At 42.8% G+C, this 25,057-nt stretch overlaps 1 protein-coding gene across 3 annotated transcripts in view; it reads right to left on the reverse strand.

Annotated features, from left to right (window-relative positions):
• numbl (NUMB like endocytic adaptor protein) overlaps positions 1–25,057 on the reverse strand; it is a 61,818-nt gene that overhangs the window by 13,483 nt on the left and 23,278 nt on the right. For 2 of the 3 annotated variants that reach the window (XM_034604201.1, XM_034604200.1), the window contains exons 1-4: positions 19,933–20,161; positions 5,170–5,320; positions 1,857–1,931; positions 230–304 (exon numbers count right to left, since the gene is read on the reverse strand). In XM_034604201.1, coding sequence (XP_034460092.1) covers positions 230–304; positions 1,857–1,931; positions 5,170–5,320; positions 19,933–19,973 — 342 coding nt within the window. In that variant the 5' untranslated portion in view covers positions 19,974–20,161. Of the gene's footprint in view, positions 1–229; positions 305–1,856; positions 1,932–5,169; positions 5,321–19,932; positions 20,162–25,057 lie in introns of those variants that run through there. The other variant, XM_034604203.1, reaches the window with a different exon arrangement.

The raw sequence follows: 25,057 nt of genomic DNA on the forward strand, positions 1-25,057 counted from the left end.
ATATGAGTGTGTACTATTTTTTGTGACTTGATTGAATTTAAGGGGACTATTGGGCCTTGGTGGAGGTATATCTGTTTATCTTCAGAGGCTGACAACACAAATACATGTGTAACACAAATCTGCCATCTTTGTGGCTAAGAGAGTGATGAGGTAAACAAGCAGGGAAGCAAGAGAGGAGGACAAAACAAAGAAACAGAGGTGACACATGCAAAAACAAATGTTTTCTTACCTTTGTTTTTTCATCGACCACCCTGAGACCATCAGCGGAAACCCACAACACTGCCTTTACTGTCTTCTTCCCGCTCTAAAAAAGACAGAAAAGTAGAGAACGTGAATGATTTATAACTCAAGAGATCAAGTTACATCGTAAATGTGCTTCAATCATTGGCCCGTTTCACCAGGTGCTTCCTGACTGATTCTTGCAGAGGTGCAATCAACAAGCTATTAGCATGAACAGCCTGTTTTGCTCCTTCATTTGCAGTTATGTAAGGCGATCATTACACCCTTACAAGCAAATGAGGTAGCAGTGGGTTAAGAAGCGGAGAGGCAGGCAGAGCTAAAAACTGTGCCAGCTGGCACCAGGAGTCATTTCTCCAGAGGAGGACACCAGGCAGAGCTAATAACACACTCAGCATGGGCCATGCTAAAAATACATGAGCTGAAGAAGAGTGTGGAGCTCTGTGTGTGCATGTGTTTTCATGTGCGTGTGTGTGTGCAAAAATCGGAGCACTGCAGAAAGTGGCTTTGAAACCCACAGCAAAGCAATGACAAGCTTCCATTTTTGCATAATCCTACCAAGAGGAAGAGAGAGGGAGTGAGAACGGAGGTGAAGACACAAGGAGTAGTGGAGGGAAAGGGGCGAAGAAGGAGATGAAAGCTGAAAGAGGACGTGGAGGGAGGGGGCAACTCGAAAGAAATGTTTTCAGTGCAAGAATCTGCAGAGAGGAGGGGCTGCTGCAGAAGAAAGATGCTGATGAAGATAGAAGATGGAAAGAAACAGAATTGATCCATCAGGGAGAATTAAAAGAGGAAAATTGTACTAAATGGAGATTTGAATCGCTGCACAAAACATTTCTCATGTGCAAAATAAACTTCTCTGAGAAAGCTAAATCAGGTTATAGAATGATTGTACGTTGGAAACAGAAGATATGCTTCTCGGTTTCTCATGCAAAGGTCCGGTTGGATCCCATTGCTCAAGAGAAGTGGTGGCAGAGCTACAGATGGGAAGATTGTGAAGAAAGTGACAAAAGACACATCATTGCTTCAGTGCAGAACCACTGAGTGTGTGACACTGGCCAGTCTGTGTCACTGTGTTCACACGCTCCCTGATCCAATCCAGCTTCCCAAGGGGCCAAACTGTGTGTTTGTGTGTGTGTGTGTGTGCCAGTATGTGTTTATATGTGTCTATGTTAGCTCAGATCTCATTTTCCGCTCTCTTGGGTATAGTGGGATCAGACAGAGAGCGACTGATGAGCAGCCAGGCCGACAGATATGGAATAAGACCAACCAGGGAGGAAGATGTAGGAGATTAAAGTGATGAAGAAGAAAAAAACCACAACATGGGAGAGTGTTGAGCGTTGTGGTGGCACTTCCGTCTGTCAGTCAATCAACAGAGACTGCATGAACGGGCAAATGAGCCCAGAACAAAGGGGATGTTGCAATGTTTTATGTTCAGGAGTGACGCAGGTGTTCTGATAATAGCACCGTCCTTGAGGGATAACAACATCATAAGACAAGGAGCGTGTGTGAGTGTGTGTGAGCGTGTTTGTGTGTGTGTGTGTGTGTGTGTGTGTGTGTGTGTGTGTGTGTGTGTGTGTGTGTGTGTGTGCGTGTGTGTGTGTGTGAGGGATACGTACAACTTTTAGCTTCTTCACTGCGTCCTCACATACATGCATCCCTCTCGACTCCTCCACCTCCACCAACCCCAGGTACTGAGGAGAAAAGAAAGCAGAAACACATGAAGCCAGAACCAGACAGATGTTGACAGATGTTGTTACATTTTTTTTTACATCTAACCTCGAGGCCAGCGACGCAACAACTGAGCTGAACTGAAAACTACGTGAAAACCAAAGCACGAGACGTAATAATCACCAAAGCCTCATTAGCTTGTGTCAGTATTTCTGTAAGTGCTATGAAATTGACAGGTGTGAAGCTGCTAATAAGCAGGCATACTGGATTTACAGCCGCATGTTGCTGCTGATAACAAGGACAGGAGAGTAATTTATAGCCTCACATCCCTTCTTGTTGTCTCTGGTGTGTGGAGAGCCAACGGGGACGCAATTAAAGCTCCAGTAGCCCGGCTGGAGTCAGGAGCCAAGTGAGGAGGAAAGAAGGAGAGCTCTGAGTGCAGTAGTTTGGTCTCAGATTGTTAAAATCATATAAACCTGCTTAAGAGGCTGCAGAGCGACAATTATCCAAAGGTAGCAGTTTGTTAGATTCAAGTTTTGCCTGTATGGCTTTCTGCAACACCATGACAACAAGAGCCTCTTTACCACTGGCCAAAAAAACCACCGACACCTGGCTTTTGCTCTGCAATGGTAGTGGATACAATCGGTGAGCAAAAACCTGTGTATAGGCCTACACATGTATGTACAGGTATGTATGGATGGACAGCTGGATTTTATCTAATCTAATGTTACAGCCATAATGACAAGGCTTCTGTGTTCTTAATATGCAGCAGGGAAACAGCAAGACCTCATAAGAACACTGCTTGTGTGAGGGGTTGATTTGAACCCAGCAGCTGCACCGTGTTGGATTGGAAAACACGTAAATTCTCACTACCTATGAAAAAATAATTAGGTCTTTCCACGGTGAAGTGCAGGACAAGTTTTAGAAAAGCAATGATGAACAAACAAATTGAACTCGAAATATAATATTGCTGGACTATAATAATAATACTATAGACTTTATTGATAGTAACCCTTACCCTTGTAGACCAGAAAACTAATCCATAGGCTACTACTATCCATATCCAGAGAAAGTAAAGATGGAGAGCGTTGAGAGACTACATCGTTTTTCAGACTTATGAGGTCAAATGACCTTTGACCCCTGAAATCTAATCAGTTCATATTTGACTCCAAGTGACAGCTGGTTGAAAGAAGAAATTCCCTGAAGGAAACTTGGGATATCCTGCTTAAGAGGCCACAGTGACCTTGACCTCTGACCACCCAAATTGAATCAGGTCAACCCTGAGTCCAAGTACATTTTTTTAACCCAATTTGAAGTAGTAGTAGTTCACAGTAATGGGACAGACAGACAACCCAAAAACATAAATCGTCCGGCCACTGGCTGACGCAGGCGCGAAGACATAAACAAATCAAGCAACCAGTGATCTTTATCTGTTTATCCTGCTTGCATCACTAGTTGGATTTCCACTCTCCCCTCCTCTTAACTTACTGCTGTTCTGAAACTTTTCTCTCAGTGTTGAGCTCACAATGGTACTTTTCTTTTTCTCTGGTGCAGCTCAGCAGCTCTTGAAGAGGCATTAATAGTGCATGACTCGTGAATACATTGGAGGAGTAGAACTGAGGGAAGGCAGACGAGTGAGAAAGAAGAAGTGAACAGAAGAACGAAGAGTCAAGGGAAAAGGAAAAGCAACAATTTTTTTTACGATCTCTTGCTGTAAGGCTCTGAGCTCCATTTCCCTGTGAACCTTTGGAACATTACGATCAGGACCATTTTCCATCGGCCTGCCTCAGAAGCTTACTCTGCCTTTTCCTACACACAGATCGTCCTTTGTTCCCTTTCCCTTTTCTCAAGCTTCCACCATTCAGTCTTTGTCCTTCTCTTCGCCTCTCTTATCCACTTCTACATCTCCCTTCCTCATTTCATATCTCACAATGTCTCCCCGTCCCCGCCGTGTGCCCTCATCCCTCACCCTGTCATTTCCTGTGGTCTCCTTAATCTATAACTCCACCTCGTCGTCATTCGTCCCTCTCTGCCCTCCATCTCTTACTGCCATCATCTCTCCAGCTCCTCAACAAATCACTTTGACTCTCAGCAACACAGATGAGCCCTTGTTATCAGTAAATTGGCCCATTAATAATGCATCTTTTGCATTTATTGCACGTGTGGCACTCCGCTGAGAGCGAAAATATGAGTTTGTTCTTGGCCCAAAGGGAAAATACCACAGGGTTCCTGGGAGGATCCAATATTCTACTGATAACAAGATATTTTTGTTTATTTGGCATGAGGATGTGAATGTCATGATCTTTCAGTCTCATGTTGCCAAACAAATAACATCCAGTTATTACTTTTATTTATGAAAATGCATTGGAATATTTATTTTTGCACATTATGTCCATAAGAGGGCAAACCAACACAACGATAGATATAACGATAGTTATATTTCAACATAGATCTACACACCAACACATGACTTTGGACATCGGGCCGTGCACATTTGGGTGCTCGCAGGTTGCTTGTGCTGGAATGGTTGATTAACCGCAGCTTATCATACAACTTTATCTCTATGTTCCACAACTTTTCCAAAGACTGATCAAACTTTGAAGTAACAAAGCTGTTTAGGAATAATCTGTATTCAGACAAGTGGAGTTGTGAACTCTCTGCTATTGTCACCGCGCGGTTCAGCTTAACCTACATTTCATTTTCAATCAATGATGTTTTGACGTGATGTTGTGGGACCCCTGTCCATCATGTGGTGTATTCAGTGCATGTCGACCATAATATGTCTCACTCAGGTTTTACCATTTAAATTGTGCAATACTTCATACTTTAAATATTTGGAGTTGCATTGATCTCACATCTTTTTCTCAGGTAATAAGTATATAAAAGTTCTGAATGGCTTTGTCCTCAAGCTCCCTCTGAACTCACTCGTCTCCTGTGATGTTCAAGGACAAGGTGCTGAACAAATAAGGATCCTATGCACCTGGTATAGTTGAGCAACCATATACAGAGGCATAAGTAATGGTGAATGAACTGTGTGCTAAGACCCAGGAAACTTTCATTTACTGTAATGGGTGTGACCTTTTGGTTTATCTAGTCGAGATATGTGTAGCAAAGTTTAAGTCTTCCCCCAGAAGATTATTCATTTGTCAATATGACTCATTCTTTATTCATGTTCTCCATTAATAATCTGCCTGGGAAGGAAATCCATGAATATATATTATATACTGGTCAGGAATGGTACAGCGCTGGACTAGAACTCACCCGAACAGCGAAGTTACATTTGCCCTTGCGTACCGCCTCCTCGTCAGCCTGCCACTGATGGGGTCTGCTGGCCTCTGGCACGTAGGTGGGCTTCTTCCTCCTCAGGCTCTGACGAAGCTTGTTCATCTCCGGGGTCACGTGCTCCCTGGTACTGCGGGGGCACACAAAAAAAAAACAAAGGCTCAATAGGATGAAATAGGTAATCACAATCAAATAATTCTCTGTCATATAACGACCAAGGCAAAAAACTAAAACAACAATTGAAAATGCATAAATTTACTCTGAACATGACAGTGAGACTCATAAAAGCTAATTAAATAATGTAATAAAGCAGAGCTGAGCTATAAATTAAAAGAACGCCAGCTGAGAGCTTGGAACTGTGGTCGTGTGTTTCATACATGATGATTATGAGTGAATTGGGATTGATTTCATTGACCAATTCCAGCTCGTTATGCACTAACAAGGCAGTCAGAGAGTCATAAACACTTCCCGCCAGGATGCTCTATTGATTCTCCATACAGACAATCCGCTACAGTGCACATCACACAGGTACAACGTGAACGCTGATGAACACATCGAGCAGGATGCTTTCATCTCTCCAAGAAACATCAAGACTGCTGAGCGAAAACTGATCAACGCACACACACATACACACAGACACCCACACACATACACACACAAACACAAACACATGCACACACACCAATCCTTCTCTGAACACACTCCAGTCCTCTCTGCTGCTTAATTAGACCATTCAGCCCTCTGGCCTGTTTAGCGATGCTAATTTTCAAGCATAATGAAACACGATGCCATCAAAACATGACCTGCTTAAAAATGATAATTACTATTTTCATTCCTCCATGATCCTCCCTCAAAAGAAGACGTGGAGATAAAAACAGCTCTCCTCCCGTGGCTCCTCTCCGCTTATCAAGACGGAGTTAACTGCACAACCTGCTGCTCTAGTACCCACTTCAAACCCTCCACTCTGACTTTAAGGTCCCTCTGACTCGTGTCTAAGACTCCAATCACTGTGGTCCACTCGCTCTCTATACATGTATTTTTTAAACACATTTAAATTGTCATTAGTTGATCTGATAAGAGAAGTATGATATTAAAACCAACCGCAGAGCACACAGAGGAAATCTGACTTCTTTTAAATACAGCATCAATGCAAAATATTAAGAAATGAAAGACTGTGTGTAAAATGTTCCCTCACTGCCTGTGCTCTTCCATATGTCTTAATGGGTAATCTGAGTAAAAACTGGTCTTACCATCTGGTTGCTCCAATTATTGGCATCCTGGCTACAACAGGGTGTGAAAGTACATAAATATTACACTGGAGACAAGTAATGTCCATCTGTATGGCTGAGTGCTGTATCCTGAAGAGAGGAACTTTCCGCTTTGCTGTTCTACACACAGGTCTGGGTTTAAATGCAATTATATATATATATATATATATATACAGACACATCACTTCTCATAATCATTGCTGTTACTGGTAAGGCCAAAGGCTGGTTTGCTGGAAGCATGTGCACACACACACACCATGCACACCGCTCAGATGTGTGTGTAATGCAGAGCATTTAAATCAAACAGCTAAAGTGGCTCAGTCATTCTGCTGGCATGTGAGGCATGCACACACACACACAAATACATACAAGCCCCATCTGCAGTAAGGTTTGCACACATGTCGAGGCGTGTGCCAGTCATTTCTGGGCAAATCTCCAAATAACTGGCACCTGGTTGGCACCAGCACTACTGTAGCAGGTGTGAATGTGAGTGCGTGCGTGCGTGCGTGCGTGCGTGCGTGCGTGCGTGCGTGCGTGCGTGCGTGCGTGCGTGCGTGCGTGCGGTGCATAATACCCCACAAGGGAGGCAGAAGGGGGAGTTATGGCAGCAGGATGGGGGACAGGGGGACTGGATGGGGAATACACGATGCCCAGTAACTGCCCTCATATGGTTTGGGACAGCAGTAGAGGAGGAAGAGGAGGAGGATATCTGCCTGGTATCTGGCATCAGATACCAGGCCACAAGGGGAAAGAGACTAATGAACTAATAGTATCGGATCAAGAGAAAAATAACTGGCAGAAGTGAGGGAATTAAGAGATGAGGTGATAAAAATGAGTGTCACAACCCATCAAGTTACCCCTTTACATACTTCATACTCTTGGGAAATTTGAAACATGTGGGAGACAGGCACATGAACATACCAGTATACACAGAATGAAAATCCACTTCCTGCTCATCTGAGTGGCAATTTCAAAGTTCCCAAACAATGTAAGATTCGTGAGAGTAGATGACTCACAATACATCTGGAATATGTGTAGAAAAAATGAAAGGGTTGAATGGTTCAGGCTGTTCTCATCCAGATTTCGTAGGAAACACTACTAAAAGTAATGCACTATAATTCGTATGAATTCCACGTAATCGTGAGTCAGGAGGCTGGTTGGTTTGATGCAAAGTAGGAAAACAGACAAAGAAGTTGAGACGGACCAACAACCCAGCTCTAACAGTAGGTTTACATTATCTCTAAAGTGAATATAAGGATAGTAATGCATGATCATGCGCCAGCATAAATATAAACCTTGTATCTTAGAGCTAAAAATTGATGTTTGGTAAACATGAAACTATAACTATAAGGTTACAGAGATGCTGGTGCTGGAGGAGGTTCTCACTGTGTTTCCCACAAATGTTGTAATAAAGCTATAAGCCAAAGTTCAGTCTTCTTGCACACGCCTCCTAAGTCACATGCACAGTTCCTGCTATCTCTAAGCTCCACCAGCTCATTGTCTTTTCATCCAATTACAACCTAACAAGCTCGCCTTGAGTCAATCACCTGCAGGCTGTCAAAGTTTAAAATGTCATCCCCCTTCTACTGTCTCATCAGAAGCCAACATGAGATGCCCCGTCTTTATGCTCCAGTGTCCAGACTGAGGGGGGGGGGGATTTACTTGTGCATCCATGGTGTTCGATTTCCCTCTGGAGTCTGAGCGCCAAAGTCTATTTCTCTGTATACAATAATAATAATAATAATATTTCAATCTATTTCTATAGATTAGATTTCTAAATTTGAAGTCTATTCCTCTGTTCACAATAATAATAATTATATTGTATTCTAATATTTTATTCTAATGTAATCATTTTTATTTGTTTCTCTAAAAGTCTCTTCTAAAAGAAATAATCCTTAAATTAAATAAATGCTTTTAAATATGTACAGATATCTACCCCAATTTATTAGTTTATAAGTACCAATGTGTTTCTGCACTTGTTGTTGTGAGTCGTGGCTCTCACAATAATGAGTCGTTGCTCAGAAACACAGACGACACAAAATCCACATGTGCCACAGTGACAGGACACAAAAATATGACCTTTGAAAAAACAAGTTGATAGTCCCCTCGCTGGGCGGCAAAGGGTGAAACCAACTGAAATCTGATAGTAAATGCTCTTTGATGGAGTCTGTGTAGAGACACACTAGGGTGGAGACATTTACCCAGCATGCAACATGCAAAGCCCTTGCATAGCTGTGACTTCACCTCGTACAATAAGAACCATCTGCGTGAAGAAAGAAAAAAGGACGAGAGGAATAAAAACAGAGAGAGGGGGAGGTTTGGCAGGCGGGCAAAACATAAAAATAAATCTATAAATCAATGGCACAAATGAAATCCCACTCTCATCATAAACCCACGCAAAACTCATAAGCACTTCAGCGTAGACTACACAAACATGAGGCCCGGTGCCAAAAAACACATAGTAGTTCCCCATCGAGTGTTCGAGTCTCAGCAGCCATCCTTTACAGAGGAGATGGCAGTGACGACGACTTACGATCACACGATGTTATGTCGTTGTTCACCCAAGCTGACCTCCCTTCATCGCTGCTTCCTCTCCCGGTCCCCGCCCCCTATTCTTCTTCTTCGCGTGAGTTTAGACACCACGTCTCCCCTCGCTTTGTCCGAAAGATGCAGCGACGGATGCAAAAAAAAGTTTTAAAGGGATGAATTTAGCATGACAAGTTCACCTACATATGTAGACTATTAAAATATGGGGAAAGTTGTGAATATTTTTGCTTCAGCTTGTTATGTTGGAGTTTTAGTTGTTACTAGATTGTGGCGTTTGTGATCAACAATGTGCGTGTAGATGTCATTAATATCAGCTTGTATTAAAAGTATGTATTCACTTTGTATTCTCCGTGTTGAGTCTGCATGAACTCATGTGTGTCCAGCTGTGTTTTGTGCTGGGCCAGATGTGAGTCTGATTGATATGTTTGGCACTCTCCCTCCCTTTCACACACGCTCACACACTCACACAGTGTTCCTCCCTGATCCAGATGTTCTGTGTTCATCGCAGCGGCTCAGAGATTTTTGGCAAAACGGGCCACAGCTCCTCCCTCACACTACTTCTCATCCAGATGCTCGGAAACACACCTCGCACAAGGAGGGGGAGACAGAGGAGGAGCAGAGAAGTGATGATGTTGTCACATACACACAGACATAAATACACAATGTTGTGTCTCCATGACCACAGCTTTATCCATAACTACTACTTGCCTATTTATAGGGTAAGTTTAAGGACATTAACCTGAACTTAACCTAACCCCATAATGTGAATGTGTCAGTTTTAGGCCCCAACAACTTTCATAAAACCTAGACCACACACACACACACACACACACACACACACACACACACACACACACACACACACACACACACACACACACACACACACACACACACACACACACACACACACACACACACACACACACACACACACACACACACACACACACACACACACAATGAGTCATTGGCACCTTGTATTACGGTAAGCCATATATCTGTGATGTTCCGGAGAGACAAGGAGGGGTGTGTGTGTGTGTGTTGCAGCAAGGGATTGTCGTGGCTTAGTCATCACTGAGCTGACCACTTTCTGTGGACACAATGTGCCGGACTCTCTCCCCTCCCTTTCAGTTCAGCTGAATTCCAGTTGTGTCTTATTGGCCGAACAACTGAGAGGCTCATGTCATTTCAAAGTCCTGTATATGACCATGAGATTAATGATATGATTTATGGAGATTCAGTTGATTCGGGTCAAATAATGTCTTCGAGGATTCTGATGAGCAAACTTTGCAGCAAACACCAATGACTTCTTATTCATCCATTTTGGACATAGAGAGATTTTATTGCAGTGAAAGCTCTGATAAACCAGCAACAGCAAACTGAAGCGAGACTGCTAAATATATCAGAGCATTCAGCAGCTGAAGAACCAGGTATTTATTGACCTGTTGGGAATGAAAGAATAAAAAGCAGAGTGAATACTGGACTTCCAAACATCAGGTGGCCGGAAACACATGAATACTACTCTGTATCTGCTTGGTGTGTAATTGGGTAATTGTTTGCTGACAAGCTCATCATAAACTGTTGATGAGAAGACGCACATTTTCCTGACATTTTACGGAGGGGCTGTGCTTGACAATACAAATGTCCAAGTCAGTTGCTCTAGACGTACATAACATACACATATAAGATGTCAACTTGAAAAACACCAAGATTCCAGAGCATCTTGTTGTGTTTTAGTTTGCAGGTTTGGAGATTACTTAGAAAAGCAATACCTATGTCTCAATTTTTGGTTTTATGTGTCACATCAGGACTGTAATACACTACTCTTCTCGAATGGTCTATGGACTAAAACCAATAGTTCTATTAATAGTAAGTATATCATTTAATATTGTTTAATAAACCTTTATAGATCAATGATCAGGCCTTAAATTTCATTAGAAAATGAAAATAATTAAATGCATTGTTAACACCAGTTACATGGGTTTTCAAAAACCCAAAGTTTTTTCTCATTCATGGCTTAAAACAAAACTGTAAATCAGTAGTAAATGTTGGATGATTATCCAAAACTTGGTCCAAAACAAAAGTTAAAATTTTAAGCTGAACCAGAGATCAGCCCCATGTTTTTCTTTATGAGGTGTTTGTAGAGAAGTTTTATATCTTATGTTGGACAGTCACCTGTGTTGACAAGAGAGTTTATATTTATATTTAGGGTGATTTTTATCTACCTAGTTCAGTTGGTCTCAGGTCCTCTGTTTTGATTAGGCAATGTTAGTACTTCATCTCTTTTAATCACATTACAGACAAAGATATGTGTGCTCAAACACACACACACACAGACGAAGGCTCACATCCATTCATGGTATGACTCACCATTGAATGTCACTCCAATGGTGACTCATCTCCAAGCTTATATTAGCCAATGAACTGTCCAGTTGATAGAGTTGAATCAGAAACACAATACATGCAGGAACATTACGGTGACACACACACACACAGACACACAGACACACAGACACACACACACACACTGAAAGGTGACCCAGTTTCTGGGCCCTGCAGACTTTAACTGACACTGAGTGACCCGAATAGTGATGCTGACATCATTGCTATCCTCAAAACTCTGTTTCTCTCCTCCTCTCACACACACAGAGAGAGCGACAGTTGGTGTGTGTGTGTGTGTGCGTGCGTGCGTGCGTGCGTGCGTGCGTGCGTGCGTGCATGCGTGCGTGCGTTTGTGAGATAAAAAAAACCCAGGGCACTTGTGTTTGGACTGAAGGCTGACCCAGGACAGGATGGCCGTATACATTGCAGTGGTTTATGAGGCGGTGCAGGAGTGTGTATGAATGAGTGTGTGCATGAGTCTGAGAGAGGGTCAGACAGACAGCCAGAGAGAGAGAGCGTGCTTGGTGCTTGGTCAGTCTTCCCTCCAGGAGATATGGCTCTATATAGGGTTTGAACTGGACTAAAAGACGTAGGCACAAATATACTGGACACACTAACACAAACACACACACACACACACAAACACACACACACACACCATCATTTCTATGCACATATTTTCAGATACTGTGACACAAATACACATTTCACCTCATCTGCAATATATTAAAGAAACACTTATTTGGGGAGGGAAGCCCTGTTTGCTTTCTTATTGGCAGGTGTTTTGGAGCCATAAACTTGAGACTTGGACTTAAGTCAAACTTAATCATCACGTTTCAGGTCCTGGGGATGTTTATGTGAAAATATTAGTATAAAGCCTTTAGCGGCTCCAGAGGAAGCTGTGTAAAATCTGATAAGTCTTCAAGTGATGTCACTTAAGTCAGTGTCGATAGAGGGTGTGGTGTTAGAAAGAAGTTACATCACCAGACTTCAACCAATATACTACACACACTTTTGACCTAGGACAGACTTTAACATTCACAGATGCAACAGACCTGCATGTTGACTTGAATAAAAAACTTGAGTGACTTGATGACCTGGCCCAACAGGATTAAAGACTTGTAATGACTTCAGACATGACTTGGACCTGCCCCTCAGTACAGAGGTTGTCAGTTAGGTCCGGGTGCAGGGAGGCGCCTCAACGACATCTCTAATCAACTGTCAAGCCTACATATACCCAGTCAACCCATGCTGTTAGTCTCAGATTTCTTGATTCATCCTTTCCTGTCCCCTCATCCATTAACCTCTCTATCTCATCCACCCCTCTGCTCATCCCTACCCAAATCCATTCATCCTCTTTTCCCTCCCTCATCCCTTCTTACTAAGTTTGGGGCATACCTCTTACATGTCTAATTCTATAGGTACCGTCTGGGGGGGCTGTAAGAAGCTTGGATGGAATAATGCCTGAGATGGATCCCCACACTGTCTCCCTCTGTCCAGTTAGCAGACCAACCTGTCAGACACATCTTCATCTACAATACAATATTTGTGCTGAACCCACAGGAAAATTGATATTATACTTAGACTTAACTTCCTAATTCAATCCAGAGACGCACAGGGAGTTGTGTCCAGACACAAAAGCCAGACAACCAAGTCAGCTGATGGGCAGACATTTTCCACATCAATTTAATGGCTGCAAAACAACACAATTACACAAATATTGAATCACTATATCAATAACTTATTGCAGGAAACATTGCAGCTGCAACTAGAATGACGCTCAGTCGAGGTCACCTCCATCAAGGCCCAAAAGTTCCCTTAGATTGATTCAAGCTGCACCAAATCTCACACACTCATAGATATAAATCCTTTTCATCAAGTGAAAACAGTGAAAATGTAGAAAAACACTCTATCTAGCAAAAAATTCCTAGATCCTCCTCCTGATGCAGATCCGCACCGGAATTTACTGGGCTCTTTCAAGAATCAAACAACATCCATACCAAGTTTCGTGGAAATACATTCAGTTTTTTTAACCTAACCCTACAAACATACGAAACCAACCAACCAACAAACAAATGGACAGGGGTTAAAACATAACCTCCTTGTCGGAGGTAAAAATAGTCGTATACAGTCTGTACCCATGCTGTCTAATATGCACCCATATGAAACGTAAACGCCCCTTGGGTCCAGCAGCTACAGTGAACAAATATAAATATAAATATAAAGAAACCCTGAGAAGCAGCACATACAGATCAGGGGAGTGTTGTATACAGAACAGTGTGTAGGAGGCTTGTGATGCAGTGAGGAGGCAAAATAGGCCATATTGCATCAGTGTATCAGTAATATCTCTTTCTGCCAAGATTAGGTCTGTGAGTGACAGTTTACAGACTGATGGATGGTGGCAGGTGAAGCAGAACCATGTGTTTAACCATCAGCTTGGCACCCACTACGGTGCTACACACACACACACACACACACACACACACACACACACACACACACACACACACACACACACACACACACACACACACACACACACACACACACACACACACACACACACACACACACACACACACACACACACACACACACACTTCGCAGTGCCAGGGCCACTCCAAAGAAAGGGGTCGGTGGGTTCATTTATCTCTCAGTCATTGGAATTCAGGAACGATCCACAATCCATAGTGTTTTTTTATGCAGTGCTCCTCAGACTGCAGTACTGTTCAATATGACTCATAACATCATATAATATAGACTGGTGGGATGTCCTTGAATGATTTTCCATGTACTGTAATATATAATATTTATGGAGTCAGTTCAGTTTACTTGCAACCAGATTCCCCCGGGTTGTTTCCTGTAGTGTTAATATTTTCTGAATTTAATAACAGAAAAAGCAAAGCTTGTCTAGAGATACACTCACTTGCCTGACTCTGTTGTCAACAAATTATTCAGTACCCTGCATCAAGCAGCACAAAAAATCTTCATGTTCATGTGACTCAGCAAGAAAGCTGCAAGGACTCTAACAAATACACAGTGGACCCATACAATGATAATAAGCATGATCTTCTTTTACATTAATGTCAATTTTCCAGTTATTTCTTTATTAAAAAAACAAAGAGCAATGTGGAAAGAAAATAACAATTGAACCAGTTCCTGTAACAGACTGATACAATTTTCAGGCAGTTCCTTCTCCTGCCATTTACTCTGATGTGCAGATCATATTGGTTATGTGACATTTATTACCACAGTCTATGAACTAGGTGGGTTCTCATCAGTTTCTGAGAAACATGAGCTAGATGGATTTAAAGAGTGTGTGTTCGTGTGTGTCACAGTGTTAACATGTTTAACCCGTTAAAACCTCTGGCCTTCTCTCAGCTCAAAAATTATAACCATATAAACTTTTGAGATTTCTGCAAAGGTGTAAGCATCAGAGTAAATCGTCCGCCTAACATATACAACAACACAATATGATCTTTCAGGCTGGTTTCTGGGAAGAGTGAAGCATCACAGAAAGCTGCCCTAATATAATTAGAGTCGTGTGTGTGTGTGTGTGTGTGTGTGTGTGTGTGTGTGTGTGTGTGTGTGTGTGTGTGTGTGTGTGTGTAAGCTGGTGGTCAACATCTTACATAATGTGTCTGAGCAAAATTTGAAATAAATTTTAAGTACTTCCAGGCACTGACTTTAACCACCATAAGTACTCGTCATTCTCAAGCCACTATTCATTAAACTTGCATTTACCCATATTCATAAACTTGCTAACAGGCTGGCTAGAACTCAATGGTAACCTTTGAAAAGGTTGTGTAACGGGTAAAAATATATTGCTATAAATTCGGATACAAATTAATCAAGCAGAGGCGGGCAGCGGGTCAGAACTAAAGTATCAGAAATTAAAATGATCGTGCAAAAATAACTAAATCAGTTTATATGAAGCCGAGTAAGCCATAAGGACTTTTTTCTTGCTTTTTTTAATCACCTTTGACTCCTTCACTTCCAGTCAGATAAGTTTCACGACTGACAGAGAACTAGCCAGTACATCAAAATGGATCACAAAGAGATGTTTTCAGTGGCTTGTGAAATGTGCCACAATGTATTAGCTGTTGATAGTCACGCACTTTATCGCTGAGGAAACACACTGACAGCTGCAGGAGCTGCGACAGTTCACAGACACTTTTCCCAACTCAAGCACCAAAACAGGAGCACAAGGAGGCCATTACCCATTTGATGTGAGGGACTTTGTATGTTGCATGTGCGTTTGATCGCAGGCGACGGGTCGGGTCGGGTCATATGTTAATGTCTCTAGATTTGACTTGGAGATAATTGCGGTTTGGATCCCGAACAGAGCTTTGCAGGATGCGTCGTTTGCAAACATGGACCCGTGCAGCGCTCTGCTGCAGGCACCCTGATTTAATTCTGCATGTTATGGGAAAGATGCAGAACATAATATCTTTAAATTCAAGTAAAAATAAAAACAATACAAGCACTTCGGTTACTGCAGGCTTGAGTCGCCCCAAATCAGATTTGTTTGCTCATATCTGACTCAGGTCTGTTTTTTTTTATGACAAGTCAGTCTGAACTTTTCAAACAAGAATTTGTGACACTTTCATATGCAGTTTAAATCTGATGCAAGCGACCTTAACATCACTCTACAGCGACATTTTAGTAACAATTCTGCACAGTCACTCGCTCGTACAAACATGGAAGACAGCAGACACTGACAGAGGCTGTTAGTGGCAGGACAGAGGTGTTAGGTGTTAGACATTATGAAGTATTTGCGGTGAAACTTCTCCAGACTTGAGATCTCAGATAACAACCAATTAGTTAGAAAACATCATGAAAGAAATGGCTCAACAGGGCCACAGAAGAATGTGACTGCAATGTCAGAGGAAAATTAAGAATCTGAAGTCCAAAGAAGCTCAAGACGAACCAACGAAGCAGTCGTGGTCGACACATCTGTCCATTTTACAACGACCTTGACCTTGTGATAAACTGAGCTGTCAATCAATGCTGGCGAACAGGAGCCTGAAACTCCAGGGAGCAGAACTACTTCCGCTGGCAGCCACGATATTAGTGAGAACAAGATTGGTCAGTGAACTTGCTGCCTCTGAGCTGCTTATAACGTGAGCCATGAGCCGGTCTCTGACTGCTCAACAACTTATTCATGAAACCGTATGGGCTGACTTCATTGGCCTCAATGTTGTTCAGGGTGCTGCGTGTGCATGGTATGATGTGTTGTTCCTTTGTGCATGCGGATCAGTTCAGTTGGTTTGTTGGCCAAACCCCAAAAAATTGGATTTGAGCCATAAAGCTGAATTGAGCACCGAGACTTGCAGTGTGAACGTAGTGTTTGACAGGACGAGAAGCAGAAGTAGTCAGACAAGTAGACAAGTTGTAAACAAGCCATTATTTAAACTTACATTTAGTTTTTTAGAGTTTAGTAAATTCTACTTTCTTTTCCCAGAGAAGTCCATTCTGAAGCAAGTTTAAAATATATTGTTCATAACAAATAATGAGGGTTATGACAAGAAACTTTGAGAGATGTGCTTGGAATAGCACGAAATGTCATCACAATAAAGATGGAGGGATCCAGGAAGCAGCACTGGTTTCCAGAGCCAGTCCGGTCATGGTTTGACTGCAGCTAAATGAGATTTACTGGCACTTATTCACATTATCACTCTCCAACATGCAAGCAGACATGAGCGAACAGGCAAATGGGACCATACACAACATGCATTCATACTGTGAACCCTACAAATGACTGTGAGATCAGCTAAAGTCAATATATGTCCTTATCTCCACTGAAAAGAAAATAATAAAATCAAATTCTCAGCTATGATAAAACATGGGGAGAAGTAAAGGAATGATCAATGCTAGTGGTCAGGGGGCTGAATGAGTTTCAGGCTACCAAAACATGTGTGTAAAAAATGCACTGTCAACTCAACAGCAGAAAACACACACAGCTCCCACACTTTTTATCCTCTTCTTCCAGGCTTATCAGGGTCCTGTGTCACTGGCCCTCCTGCAATGGTTTCAGTTCCCACCCACACAAGTTAAGCCTGAAGAAGATTGTCTGCGTCAGAGTTTGTGTGTCTCTCTCTGTGTGTGTGTGTGTGTGTGTGTGTGTGTGTGTGTGTGTGTGTGTGTGTGTGTGTGTGTGTGTGTGTGTCTGCAGTGACTTCCTTCCTTTTGTAAGCAAACGTGTGTGCATCCTGCATCATGATGCATGCGTGTATTTGTGCATATTGTGTGCACATTGTGTGTATGTGTGTGTGTGCGTGCGTGTGTGTGTGATGCGTGCATGTGTGTGAATGGGATCCAAGACACAAAAGAGAGACAGATTAACATAACAATATCCAAATCCCCCTGTGCCCTTGGAACAGCAGGCGAAGAGGGTACAGACCACACCAGCTCTCTGTGAGTTAGCAATCTTGTGTTTGCCTCCATCATCAGAGCATGGACGTGCCTGCATGACAGAGTGTGCCTGTAACTGTGACAGGAAAAGTGTGTGTGTGTGTGTGTGTGTGTATGTGTGTGTGCAGTGCAGCCAGGCATGAAGTGGAGCAGTATTGTCAATATGCTCCTGTATCATATTGTCATTCTGTGTTCCCACTTTGTATTCCCTCCTGTCAGTCCAGACCAAGGCCACAGGCCAGCTCATCATCTGTGCTACATTACTGTGGAGTTCTCTTTCCCTATCTCTCCTATCAAGAACATGATCTTTCATTTCAAGAGCATTATTTCTTCATTTCACGTTCAGATTTTGTATCGCTTCCTCTCCCAACCCCGCCCTCTCTCCTAAATACTGTAGATCCCTGCGTGCATGCAAGTTTTCTCTGCTCCTACTCAAAACTGCTCTTAGAAATGCTTTTACTGCACAGTTGAGCCGCTTCTCCGGTTTGAGTCCTTCTCCTCACGCTCAGGCTTACGAAACTTCTGCAAAAAGGGATCAACAGAACTTGAGAGGGCCAAAGTTTTGATGGGAGCATTACAAAATGTGAACATGAAACTTAGAAATAAGGCTCTGGAAATGAAAGAGCACGCATTTAAGTGACGATCAGAAAGAAACTCTATGCATTACTGGTGTGACAGCAAGGTGTGTGGCACACAATGCTCCATATCTACTATTTATTTTTACCAGCATTGCTTTAAAACACAATCACATCAATAAGGCATAATTACACATGAACAGAACTGAATAAACTTCGAGAGACAAAGTCAAAAAGAAAAAGCTTTACATGACTTTGTAATGCTGTAATTTCTTAATGTGTTGTCAACCCCACCCATGAGTTTCAATTGTGCAGATTTTACATCAGACCCTAGTCACCAAGAAGAGGTGACGCAGGTGTGTCTCTGCAGCCAGTATTCAGAAACTCTGATCCCTCACAGTGAAAAGGAATCAGGATTTAACCTTGGATCTACTTTTTGAGAAGTTGCGTTGTTGAAACATTCACATTTTTCACATCCACCGTTTCTCAACCTCATGTCTCCATCCTCTTTCAAACTCTCTCTTCTGTCAACTTTTTTCTTTCATGGTTAATCTATTTGTCCTTAAGTCTTCGCCCACACACACTCTCTTCTCATTTTCACCCTTTGCCAACTTAATTTTCAATTTCACAGCCCTCCTCTTATCTACTCCCTCCTGTTAAGCCTCATCTCACCATTCTTAATTTGTCCTCATTTCGCCTATTACAAGTACTCAGTATTCTCGCTCATCACCTTGTTCTGTTTCTATTTTCCAAAACACATGAGAGCTGTACTTCTCAGTTATCTAATCATGACGGCAGAGAGAGCGAGAGGGAGAAAGTCAAAAAAAGAGAGGAAGTGTTGGAAACTCGTGAGGGAATTTAAGCGAAGCCGTCCCTCCCTTCAGCCTGACAATGCTTGAAAACACACTGTTAAAAAAGGGTGTATGGCAGGTGTTCACACACACACACACACAGACACAAACACACACACAAGCACTGTCATATTGATACATGCTCACAAAAACATGTGCAGAAACGAACGCTTTGCAGGAATCAATTTAGCAGGTTTAATCTCTTCCATATGGGCGTGGGGGCTAATGCATCTGCTAAGGCTATTAGCCGCTATGAGCCCTGTGGATACAGGCTAGACGGGACCTATTATCACTTTGGCAGTGACTGAAAATATCACTGTAGGTGCCAATAACCGACAGCAACAGCAGCAACAACAATAACAAACCACTGTTCTCACTATCACAAAGACGACAGATCTCCTGTGGACCTCTGTCATGCTTGCAGACTTCTGCCTCGTTGATACAGGGTCAACTTGATGGACAGAAAATGAGGTGAGGCTAAGAAAGAATAGCCCATGTTGCTGACTGCCACGGTAACAATCGACCCAGTTTGTCACTCAAACGCATCCAGGTGCACGATCGCACACTCACAAATACCAGAAGACACTGTGAATAGGTGTATAAGCAGAAATACCCTCAAAGTGAATACGCCTTCATATGTTGGATGTCATCTGCCAGTTCCTAAACAGGCACACACACAAAGTTCACACCTGTTTGACTCACCTAAGCTCGATGGCCTCCTCCATCTCGCCACAAGAACTCATCTCACGCCGAAACGACAGCAGACGAGAGGAGATGACAACAAGCTGAGAGCAAGAACTCCCCCAGACCAGCCGCCACAGCAATAGCAACAGAACGAGAAAAAGATGCGAGGGGGAGATGAGAGGAGCGAGGAAGCGTGTGATGAAATTGCATTTGAGAACGAGGGACAGAGAGGAGAGGGAACACAGAGCGCGCTCAAGAGAGAGAGAGAGAGAGAGGGAGAGAGAGAGAGGGAGAGAGAGCGAGAGAGAGAGAGAGAGAGAGAGAACCACACCTCTTCTTAAAGGATTAACTTGGAAAAAGGAGCCTGGACACATTTGCAAATACCCACTCATGCAAAAAGGGATGCACCTAAACACAATCAAACTGCCCACAACCCAGTCTGGATGAGTGTCTGGTGTACACATACACACAAGTACTGTACGCACACCCACATACACTCACAGCTGCGCTAAAAATAAAGTCAAATCAATGTTTGATGCTCCAAATCCTGGGAGTGGGGAAAGAAGAGAGTGGGAGGATAGAAAGGGAGAGAGTAACAGAGAGAAAAGAGGGGTGATTAAGCGAGTCATGGCGGGTGGTGACACAGTTTTCTTCGCTCTCCATCTGCTATGGGCGAACTGGTCAACAGTGCACTGGGGGAGAGGGCGAGAACTGGGGCGGCGGTCTAGGGACGGGCGCTCGTGCTGGAACTGGGGAACGGGGCCAGCGCTGGAGGACGTGTTTAACCGGAGGACTGGACCTCATCCTGGTAGTGTGTTTTCCCAACTGGACACGAGGGAGAGTGCTGCTCCACAGTGCTGGATGCTGAAGGGCAGGCTACAGCAGGCAGCGTTCCCAAAAGATGAATAAATAAAGATCTGCTTTTTGCAAAATGATGAAACCCACAGACCATCACGAGCACCTGGTCGGATGAGTACGCCATGTTTTTGGTTCCAGATTTTCTAGCTGGGGAAACATTTGCTCGCGTAGCTGGATAAACTTATATCATCGAAACATTTCAGGGATTTAATTCTCTGAACTCTGATATGGGGTGTAGAGGTATTCCAGTAAATGTGGTTTCAAAAGTTTGTTCACAGGGCTCGGCACTTTCAAGAGCTCTGTGGGACACGCTCTGATTTACATACTGTTTAGGTCAACTTTTTAACTGTGTATCAGATGTGTCGCAGTCGATGCCCTTGCATTGCACTGTACTTTATCGTAAATCATTGCATGGCCACTTACTATGCAAATTAGAAATCTAGGAAATTCCCGTGCCCAAAATATTTTCATAGTGGAGCGAGAGCGGCAGGTTAGCTGTTGGGTCAAAGCTAGATCAGCAGATGGATGCAGAGGAAGGACAGAAAAACAAATGTATCTGGCACAACAAATACACACATCCACTCACTTCTGTTACATTACTTGTGATTGCCATATTTCTACTGTCAACCACCCAATAGGCGACACAAAGGATATTTAATGAATAATCTTTTAGTACAAAAATTCATCTTCATCACACTATAAACCTCTGTGCGGAGCTTTGGCATCAGTTAATCCTCCAGACTCTTGGATCTCTATCTCAAACACCCAGAATCAAAAAGGCTTGTTGGCAGTGGGTTTAGAGACAACACAGTAGACTGAAAACTACATCATTGCATCTTTGCACCAGTGAATTTGGGGTTATGTAATCACAGGGGTAAAAGTAGAGGTATAAATGCACTTGAAACACAGATATTACATGTGCTGCCTTCAGACATGAATTGATCGCCAGATGTTTTCCACAGGGGCTGTATGTCAGAACACAAATGTCCAACATAGTGGAATGAGCCCATTTAGAATCCAGCAGGAAAATGCAAAACGGAAATGAACAAAAAGATTGTAAATACCTCATGATGAAAAAGAGGATGTAGAAGATACAGAAGAAGACAAACAAAATTCAAGAGCTTTTGGTGATAAGAGCTGACGCTGGTGTCGATGTGCTGTACACAAAAACATGTGATTTCCGCAGTTGAATTTATATGTCATGTCCTGCCTCCAGCACGCTCTAACCCAGACGCCTGGCCTCGCCAGATTGCTCCTGACATTCTCCTTTTGTTTTGAACGCATCTGACTGAGACAATCTACTGCTGCGGTGTTTCTGTATGTGAAAAGCAACCTCCTGAGAAAGTCCAGAGCCAATTGTCAGCACATTTTCTGGAGTTCCTCTAAAAACGGCGATGGTGCGAAAGCTCAATTGCTTTAACTCTAATAAAGAAGTGAACAGTCACAGTTTATTTGCCACCTCTAAACTGCATGTATAATGACTTGGGGGACACTCTAGCAGTATGCGGCTGAGCTCCACTGTGTATTCTTCCTGTTTAGCAGCAATGCAGTTCAGTTACAACACCAATAAAATCTAACGTGAGTGGAGAAACGGACTCTGGTCACACAGGATGCATTTTGAGACACCTCCTGATGTCAGGCCAAACGTGAAACTCAGTTGGATGTAGTCTGTGTTTCAGGAGGGTTACAACTGAGGCTGAGCCTGTACTGCAGCTCAGTGTCGTGTTGTGTGTTAACGCTATCTCACACATTCCTCGCCCCTTCCACGATGCAAGTTCATCCCCATAAGCTGTTTACCGCTCCAACCCAGAGCCCGAGATCAACAATGGATGAGAGTCAGAGGGATCAAAAACGTCCTTGTTGTGCTCTGGCTTTGTTCACGTGTCTGTTACAGAAACAGCATTCTGGGTATTTGTTGCTGACTGGCAGCGTTCAACAGCAGCTTCCTCTGTGCTTGTTGTCAGTCGCCTCTTGTTGGCAGAGGTGACATTAAAAGCTGACTGGCATCCTGATTTTGATGTACTTAAAATGTCCCTGTGTGGAAACATGACTTCACAGAACTGCATTAATTACAAAATGCAATGTGAATAAGTACGCACCACAATCAAATGGTTAGATAACACTACACAGATAATAAAAAGAACTGTGCACCAGAAACCATCTGATCTCATCCACAGTGAACACAGACTCAAATCCCTTTCTAGTCTGACAGATAGAAATCTGTAAGGACAAATGTCCTCCCGCTTAAGTTGTTAGATCGTTTCCTGATAGTGTTGCTGCAAACACACGTCTTTGTCCCGTCTGCTGTGACATCATTTGAAGACCATTAAATCCACTGAAATCATCACTGCTGACAGATATTACCTCATGTTAGGATCCTGTCACACTCTCATCGTCACATGGTTTGGAGCTTTTCAATTGTTAAAAAGGTGCACAGCAACTGTGACATTTACAAATACAGATAAACCCCCACACACAAACGTCACTGTGGTCCCAATGCTACCAGACAATTGTTCTGTAAATCTGACATCTGACGTGGGACAATATGTGTGTTTCATTTAATCTATTAGTCTGGGTCTGCAAGAACAAACTTTTTGTGACAAGGCCAAAGCTGTGTTGCAGTATGGTAAAAGGTAAGAACCATGAGCTTTCATCATTTCTACCTGCACCTCTTTCATTTGCTCTTTATTTGAAAGACTTTGCATCTTGCTCGTTATTAACTCGCCCTCCTCCGCTTTTCTTCTTCACTCCTCCAGGAGAGAGAGAATAATAGGGTGAGAAAGAAAAGGATCTAAAAATAAGCCACAGAGGAAGACAAAAGGAGCCACAGTTTTGAACTAATCAGAGGCGGGTGCAGTGTATCATATCTGCCAAGTAGCTGTACTGTACTGCAGAATACGTGTGTGTGTGTGTGTGTGTGTGTGTGTGTGTGTGTGTGTGTGTGTGTGTGTGTGTGTGTGTGTGTGTGTGTGTGTGTGTGTGTGTGTGTGTGTAGGCATCTGCTTGCGTTTTCATCTGACTGACTGTGTATATCTGTGTACATGGGCAGACGCTAACATAAGCCATTTAAAGCTGCTGCGTAGTTATGAAACATGATGATCTCACCGGCCAGGTTGTGGCAGACACACTTCCTGCTCGCAAGAAATAAGCCCTGCGGCACGTGTTTCATGTGAGCTTTCCCACCAGTTAGAGCACACACACAGAAACACAATCATGTTGTCAGTGTGTTCGTAATTGTCTACATGTGCATGTAATATGTTTGTGTCTGTGAACATGTTAAGTCTTTGACTGCCACCGTGCCTCAGTAACTCCACGCCAGTTTGTTATTTTAATCAGCACTCTGTAATACACACACATAGCACACACGCACACACACACACACACACACACACACACACACACAAAACCACATTACAAATACTCAGTAATCTAGGTTTATGTGCCAATAAGCAATCTTCCGTATGGGCCAGTAGGCAGCAGGCCCTCGAGCGCAGACATGCATATACTAACAAGCAATAACCTACTTCCTGTATCCTCGCGGAAACTGTAATGATGCTAAAATGAATGAAGTGTGGTCACTGTGAGTCCTTCAGCACCAAGTTGTTAAAGTTTAATTCCCTCAAAGCAGCTGCTGTTTGTTTTTGTCATATTTCTTCTTATTTATATACTAATCAGGCAAGAAAATTTGAACTCAAATTAAACTGAATCCTTGAATAAATTTGACCCAGTAAAATCAAGTTTATAGATGAGAAGAGTAAAGTCTTACAGCATTAAATGTGTGTATTATTACGAAGATAAAATAAAAACCAGTAAAAGATTTCAAACATGGACTAAAGTCTAGACATTTTCCTGAAATTATCCGGAGGGGCTGTACACGAGAACGCAAATGTCCAAGTCAGTTGTTTCAGATATTTTCCTGAATTTTTCCTGCCAGCTTCCTGGTAAAATGTCAAGAAAGTGTGTTGAGGACGTGTGAAACATTCTGCAGACACAAAACTGGAAGAATATGTGTATGCTGTATGCTGTATAGAAGATGCAGATGAATATGTATACTTGAAAATAAAAAGTGTGATTTAAGAGCTTGTCATTACCGCAGTGGAATTTATACGTCATGTCCTGCCTCTAGCTCTACCCAGACACCACCTGGCGCCTGAATGATCTGCGAATGTTCCTGTTGTTGTGAACACGTCAGTCCAAGACTATCTCCTGATGCAATCTCCTGTCTGGAGCCTAAGTTTGCAGACATTTTCTGGATTGTAATGTCAAAACTGCATTTGTTTCTTAA

This window comes from Hippoglossus hippoglossus, chromosome 13 (genome assembly GCF_009819705.1).
Source record: "Hippoglossus hippoglossus isolate fHipHip1 chromosome 13, fHipHip1.pri, whole genome shotgun sequence".
In the NCBI taxonomy this organism is placed as follows: domain Eukaryota; kingdom Metazoa; phylum Chordata; class Actinopteri; order Pleuronectiformes; family Pleuronectidae; genus Hippoglossus; species Hippoglossus hippoglossus.